The 6,527-nt window shown below is 37.5% G+C and overlaps 1 protein-coding gene across 2 annotated transcripts; it reads right to left on the bottom strand.

The window, feature by feature from the left end:
- Positions 1 to 68: 68 nt before the first annotated feature.
- On the bottom strand, positions 69 to 5,958 carry LOC116324988 (protein adenylyltransferase SelO-like). Of its 2 annotated transcripts, none has more exons than XM_031745788.2 (19): positions 5,697 to 5,958; positions 5,494 to 5,612; positions 5,287 to 5,415; positions 5,123 to 5,187; positions 4,975 to 5,031; positions 4,553 to 4,651; positions 3,890 to 3,957; positions 3,655 to 3,742; positions 3,475 to 3,544; positions 3,327 to 3,399; positions 3,171 to 3,275; positions 2,913 to 3,042; positions 1,280 to 1,324; positions 1,115 to 1,196; positions 926 to 1,018; positions 678 to 754; positions 529 to 572; positions 322 to 401; positions 69 to 221 (listed from the first exon to the last, which is right to left on the bottom strand). In XM_031745788.2, the coding sequence occupies exons 1-19, from the start codon at positions 5,926 to 5,928 to the stop codon at positions 99 to 101; spliced, it is 1,779 nt and encodes a 592-aa protein (XP_031601648.2). In that variant the 5' UTR covers positions 5,929 to 5,958; the 3' UTR covers positions 69 to 98. The 2 variants fall into 2 exon arrangements, with proteins under 2 accessions (XP_031601648.2, XP_031601649.2); XM_031745789.2 differs by having other exon boundaries at positions 3,171 to 3,254.
- Positions 5,959 to 6,527: the final 569 nt, after the last annotated feature.

The raw sequence follows: 6,527 nt of genomic DNA, 5'->3' as shown, positions 1-6,527 counted from the left end.
CTTGTTTGTGGATCTCTTTGCCTTTTGGAGCAAATATATTGCACAACAAATGACACATCACACCAAAATATGCTACAAGTTTTTTATTAGGAGGTCACTCATGACGAACAGCTGACCTTTAACCTCCTAGCCCACTGTGGAGGTCTTGCTGCATAGCCTGCCTCCTCTGCAGTCTCTTGTGTAACAAAGGGTGAGGACAGGATGTGGTGCAGCAGCTCCACCTAGTGGTTAAAAAGTAAACTGTAGTAGAAACAAATCATAAACAACTTCGGGTGTCGTTTTATTTGTTTTGTGTGACAGGTCCTTTTATCAGACACATACCTCGGAAAAGTCATTCCTCTCAGCTTTCCTTATGGCAGACTCCGCCATCCAGTTCCTCAGCACATATCTCGGATTTACATCTGTAAAACATTTAATCCAATCAGATGTTTCTGTCACCACTGCATAACAAACATCTAAGAATATAAATATTTATATCCCTCATCGTTTAATCAACATGAAGATTTAGTTAGACTGAGTTTGATTTACTTTTCATCCTGTGTTGACGGTCCAAATCGCTATCATCCTGCTGTCTGAACAGAAACAGAGGAAAGAGATTAATTCACAGCAACAAACATCCTGATGTCACACAAATGTAAATAAGTAAATTCAAAATGACCTCTCGTGACCTTCCTTACCTACTGAGCCGGAACAGGTACTTGTTAAGCCAATCAGAAAAGTGCTTGTGGTGCGATAGGTCATCAAGAGCCCACATCTGATTTAGAAATATTACAATCCTTTACATTTCCTGCATGCCTAATTATAAGAAATGCATGCTGTGCAAGGAAAGCTCGGTATTGGTACTGATTCAACAGATTGGCCAGCTTCACAACAAAATCTAGAGATTGAAATAGCAACAGCAACATTTTGTCACTTTTAGCTCCACCTGCGTGAAGTTCCTGTTAAGAAGCTGGATGGCTGAAACTTCGCTGAGCTCCCTGAAGGTCATGGTGAAGTCAGACTCTGTGTCCTCCATCATCTGTAAAGGGAAAGTGAAATTACAGTGCAGCGAGTGAGACTAAACTGATTTAGAAGACTGAAACGAACTGTATAATAACAACTGCAATTGGCTCACCTTAAGCAGGAAAGCAATGAGGTCGTTATCGTCCTCATCTTCACCAAGAAGTCCCAGTTTTGCCTTAAATATTTGGTGAACCCTGAAGTGGAGACATGAATAAATCCAGTCTTGGCTTGGCTGCAGCATGAACACAAGTTAGATAACATTTCACATGAAGCTCACCTCATTTGGTAAATGTTAGCATATCCTTTCAGAATAATTTTCGCCCTGCAAAAGGTTAAGATGACAAGTTTACAATTTGACTTCATGAATTTCTTCAAATTAGAAAAGAAGAAGTCACATTAATAAACTTAAAGGTGTAATAAGCAGCTACGTATATCCCACTGAACTTTTACCTGTTTGCTTTTTCAATAGATTACAATATTTATGCAAAAAACGTAAGTACAGCATTAGCATAAGAATTTTAGCATTTTTAGTTGCATCATTGAATAGCTTCACTCAGGCTCTATTCTTGACCACTCCTTAAAAATCTCTTGACTGTCTCTAATGCTCTAGTTTGAATTCACCTGTAATATTTTAATAGGATTTAAATCCAGTTCATTATTTATACTTTTTGAACCATATTTTTGTTAGTTTTTTAGGGTCATTATAATGGTTTTCATGATCCACTGCAGCTTAAACTTTCAGATCACTTTGTCTTCCTCCACTCTTTGGAACACTTCAACACTTCAAAGTTAAGTTATACTCCTCAACAGCTCCTAAAAACTTTTGAATTGTCCGTCCAGAGAACATCATTCCAAATGTTCTTGTATGTAGTTCTGCAATTGATACATCTCATTACTTATTATCCATGGAATTTGTGCAATCTCTTCATGACTGTTACAGCCCTAGCAGGCCTAGTGTGTGTGTGTGTGTGTGTGTGTGTGTTGGTGGATGTGTCCTGTTTCCAGCTGCAGTATAAAAGCTTGAGAGACGCCCCTGAGCCTCAGAGTGTGGGTCAGCTCCAGTAGTTTTGTGATGTGTGTTTCTGCACTAGCAGTAAGTAGTTGTATTCTCCATCCTGCACAGGATTGTTCTGTGGTGTGTTTTCTTTTAGGGGCTACGAATGCATAGTTGTTGCTTTCTTTGAGCAGAATTGTTTTTCTTTGGTCTGTTAAATTTCTTTTTTTTTTTTTTTTGCAGCACCTCTGTTTTGCTGACACCTTCATTTCTGTTGTTTGATTGAACTGTCTCTGTAAGTTGAACCTTTTAATAAAGTTTCTTTTAAAAACTGCATGGTTTGCTTTTTCACACAGATTTTTCTGTTGTTTTCCCTTTCAGCCCCAGTCCATTTTTGAGGGATATAAAAACAACTATAGATGATTCGTCTCACAGTGGAAAAATACATTTACAAGAATCATCCAGAACGTTTTTTGACACCTTAAAAAGATTTGTAGATATTTGTATGATGACAACAAACACTAAATGGTTGTTTACTTTGCTGGGGTCAGTTTTAAATAAGAGGGATAGATTTAAAGTGAGGGGTGTACTTACTTTTTCCATGTGGCTGCTTTCATTTTGTTGCATTGTGTGACTACTTTATTTCTACACTTTCTCAAAGAAAATCTTTAAACATATATTTGAATTAAAATATGCTGAAAATAAATGTGGGATGTATTATTCTTTTCACATTATGTGTGACTCTGAAGTTATTTTGCTCGTGTTTCTGTGCTTTTGTTTTTCAAACAAACAAACGGGCTTCTGTAAGAACGAGCTAATAGCAAAGCTGTTCCAGTTTGTCAAAATGACAAAAAGAATTCAAGTCCTATATTTAGTAAATCCCCCTTGAGACAAACTGATGTTGTGGTATTCTTACTGTTTCTGTTGTGTCTGTGTAAGCACAGGAATCAGAGCCACCAAGAGTTTCTCTAGATTGAAGAGGCCAATATTTGCCTGAGCTCCAATGCTGTACCTGCCTTCATCATCAGATGTGTTGGGGATAAAATCTGCAACAAAAAGAAATATATATATATATATATATATATATATATATATATATTTGTATGTTTGAGAACTGACAGCAAGAGGATTTCAGTTATTTTGGAGTAAAAGAGACATGAAACAGTCTACACACTGGGGTTGTATGACTCCATAAAGCCAAAGGGTCCGTAGTCGATGGTGATAGAAAGAAGACTGAAGTTGTCTGTGTTGCACACGCCTGTGGTGAAAACAGCGACAGCTATCAGTGGTGTTGGTTTAAACTGTGTGATAAAAATGTTCAGTTTCTCACCATGTGCAAAACCGACTGACATCCACTGGGCAATGAGATGTGCCGTTTCATTTACAACTGTGGAAAAAAACACCTGCAAAGAAAACCTCAATAGGTTATTCACTTAAAACAAAAGCGGTACATTCAGATGCGCTTTTTTATTACTCACCAAATATTTTTCTGGGTTGTCTGGATTTATAAAAGGAAAATGTTCGTCTATCACAAAGTTCAACAGCTTTCTAAAGTGAAAATAACAATAAAATAACATTACAAACACAACAGGACACAGAACAAAGCCAGATGTAAACAACTATGAAGTAAACTTTGTCATGTGACCAGGCAGTCTCACCTCAGAAGATCTATTTCTCCACTTTGAGACAAAATTTCTAAGGATCCAATCCGAAACCATGACTTGGCCAATCGCAGAACAACAGCTCCTGTGGGGAAAAGAGAAAAGCTGAACCAGAACAAAGATTAAGGCAGCAGACAAAACATCTGCATAACAGTAATAAAAATTATGCTGGATTGTTAAAAAGTAATGCAGTTTGAAATAAAAGGCTCCAGTCATGGGTAATTCCCTGTACCTCTCTCTGCTTTCACATTTCCATTGTAGAACTGATCCCTCAACACTGGCTCCTCACTGACAATCAGACTAAAATCAAAGCAAAGAATTAGCAGACAAAAATCACACGATTCACACAAATTCTGGGTTATAATTTCTTTAAAAACGCCTCTCTTTTTGCAAATGCCAAAAAAAAGTTCAAATCATATGAGTCAAGCTCGTATGACTTGAACTAATTTTATGTGAATGAATGAAATGTAAATTGATAACATTTCTGCACATCAAAAGTTCTGATTGACAGTAAGGAGGGTAAAATTTGTAGTAGGTAAAACTGATCATTGCCTTGTGTGGATAAAAACACCCAAAATCCAGTGCCAGAAAAATTACTGCAAAAGCTACAGGTTTTATGGTTTCGGCTAAACAGGGATGTCAATGATAATACAGTGCCAAATCAGGTAAAGAAGCACTTGGAAACCAAACATCCCTCTTTGCTACTGAATCTGAATCAGAGGTACCAAGAATGTTTGATTGCTTGTAAATGTCTGATTAAGCAAAATATTATTACTACATAGAATCATGGTGAAAACAAAGAATTATCATCAACCAATCACAAATTTCTTTACTTTCTGTGCTAAGTTTGTTATCTTATACCAAACTTAAAGCTCTCAAAATCATTTATTCTCACCTGGCAGCCCTGCTGGTGGGAACACCCAGGAAATGCATCGCTTCACTGCACAGGAACTCCCTGACAGAAGACCGGATTACAGCACGACCATCTCCTGACCTGCAGATGTGAAGTCATACTTTTTTGGTTGCAATGCATGACTGCACAATTTTACAGCCATGCATACTATTATTAATAACCATGTGTACTACTTATTCATCTTTAGGGGTCATTACAGCAGATTATCTGCCTCCATGTCACCCTCTGCCTAGCATCCTCCTCTGCCGTCCTTCAAAACATCATAGACCCTACAATTAAAGCCCCTACTCTCACCTCCACGCTCCTGCCTTTTCCTTCTCTTTAGCTATCTCCTAACACACCTATATATTACTACAAATAATAAATGTAATAGCTATTGCACAAATATATGTACAAATACAAACCTTGAATATGGTGTTTTTCCAGATCCTTTAAGCTGGAGTTCCCATACCTCCCCCTTTCTATGAAAATTGAGAAGGAAAATATGTAAAGGCTTTAAGTGGCAGAAAATTACTTAAAACATAAAAACATAATTTTAAAAAATTAACTTACTTGTTTGAATACTGACCAAGGAAATGAGCTCGACCATCACCCAGCTGGCCTGCCCAGTAGCCAAACTATCGAGGAAAGTAAAGTGTGTCAAAAAGATCAACTCAGCAAATAAGCAAAAGCTTTATAGCTTTTAAAAAGTTATCAGGTATAAAAATCATTTATACCTGATGACCTCCATATCTGTGAGCAAGTGGCACAGACCCCGGTAGTAGTCTGCCACCACTCGCATAATGCAGAAAATCACCTGACCGAGTCACTGACGCATCTAAATCTAAGATCCCCTCGATGACATCCTGTTAAGACAATTTTAGATATAAATGAATTCACTATATTGTGAAATTACAGTGCTGATAGTGATATGGCATCCTCACCTTAGACGCTGCTGCCAACCTTAATGGACCTTTCAGTGGGGTTGGAATGGACTTGGAAAATATGCAGTTCTTCACAGTGCGAACAAAGTTGCCATCAACTTTGTCAATTGGGAGTGCCTCTGCAGAGAGGACAGAGGGGATTGTATGATAATATTAGTGCCTTCCTCTATATTTTGACCTGTAAGGACAAGAATCTGTTTTACCCAGTAGCTTCTTGCAGGAGACTCTGAACTGGTTGAGGTCATGCATGAGGCTTGAAGCATTCAAGGTCCACTTGGACTTCACAATGTGCAATGACGATTGGCTGTTTGATGCGGTGTTGTCATCACTGTGACACTCAGGACTTATATTTTGGCAGAACTCCAGGACATACACAGATGTGAAGCTCGATGCTGCCACCAGAGCAAAGACTAGTGCTGTACAGGTGCTCCACATTTTCACAGATGGAGCAGCTGACTTACAGAACCAGGTTTCAACTTTTCTCTGGCATGCCCCACTTTAAGAAGCTGAAAGGTTCATACCAAACGCCCCATAGTTTTATCAATCATTAACTTTAAAAAAAATCATATTATATTCTAGTTCACCTTAATTTTGTTTTATATTTTTCACCTGGTTATCCACATCCACAGCCCAGGGTTTGAGAAGCACTGCATTAAAGATAGCAGATCTGAGGGAAGCAATAAAAAAGGGTAAACCACACTTCCCCTTAGTGCTTATTCTAAGCCAAACAGCTGATCTTTTACTTACGATAGTAAAAAAAAAAAGACTTAGTCACTATTAATAGGCTACTAAAGTGTTAAGTAAAATATAATTTTTGTTTGGCATTAAATGGAAATACTGGAGTGATGTAAAAGGATCTTAAAATTGTATTTCAGGACTTTTAAACCTTAATCAGAGTAAATAAATTATCAGTTGCACGTTACGTTTCATACACAATTCCTCCAATAAACTTTTAAGTTTTTTTTTAACTATTAACTTAAATAAATAATGAGTTAAACATGAACTAAACAACCTTAACTTTGTCTGTCAGCTCT

Source organism: Oreochromis aureus, linkage group 9 (assembly GCF_013358895.1).
Source record: "Oreochromis aureus strain Israel breed Guangdong linkage group 9, ZZ_aureus, whole genome shotgun sequence".
Lineage (NCBI taxonomy): Eukaryota > Metazoa > Chordata > Actinopteri > Cichliformes > Cichlidae > Oreochromis > Oreochromis aureus.
Note: the sequence above shows the minus strand (reverse complement) of the source record. Positions and strands in the feature narration are given on the sequence as shown.

Excerpts from the sequence above, each read along its gene's own strand:
- LOC116324988 (XM_031745788.2), bottom strand. The coding sequence starts at position 5,928 with ATGTGGAGCACCTGTACAGCACTAGTCTTTGCTCTGGTGGCAGCATCG. Across the intron at positions 5,188-5,286 it reads ACAGATATGGAGGTCATCAG|TTTGGCTACTGGGCAGGCCA; the intron begins GTATAAATGATT and ends TTTCCTCGATAG. Across the intron at positions 3,958-4,552 it reads CCCACCAGCAGGGCTGCCAG|TCTGATTGTCAGTGAGGAGC; the intron begins GTGAGAATAAAT and ends CTTTGATTTTAG.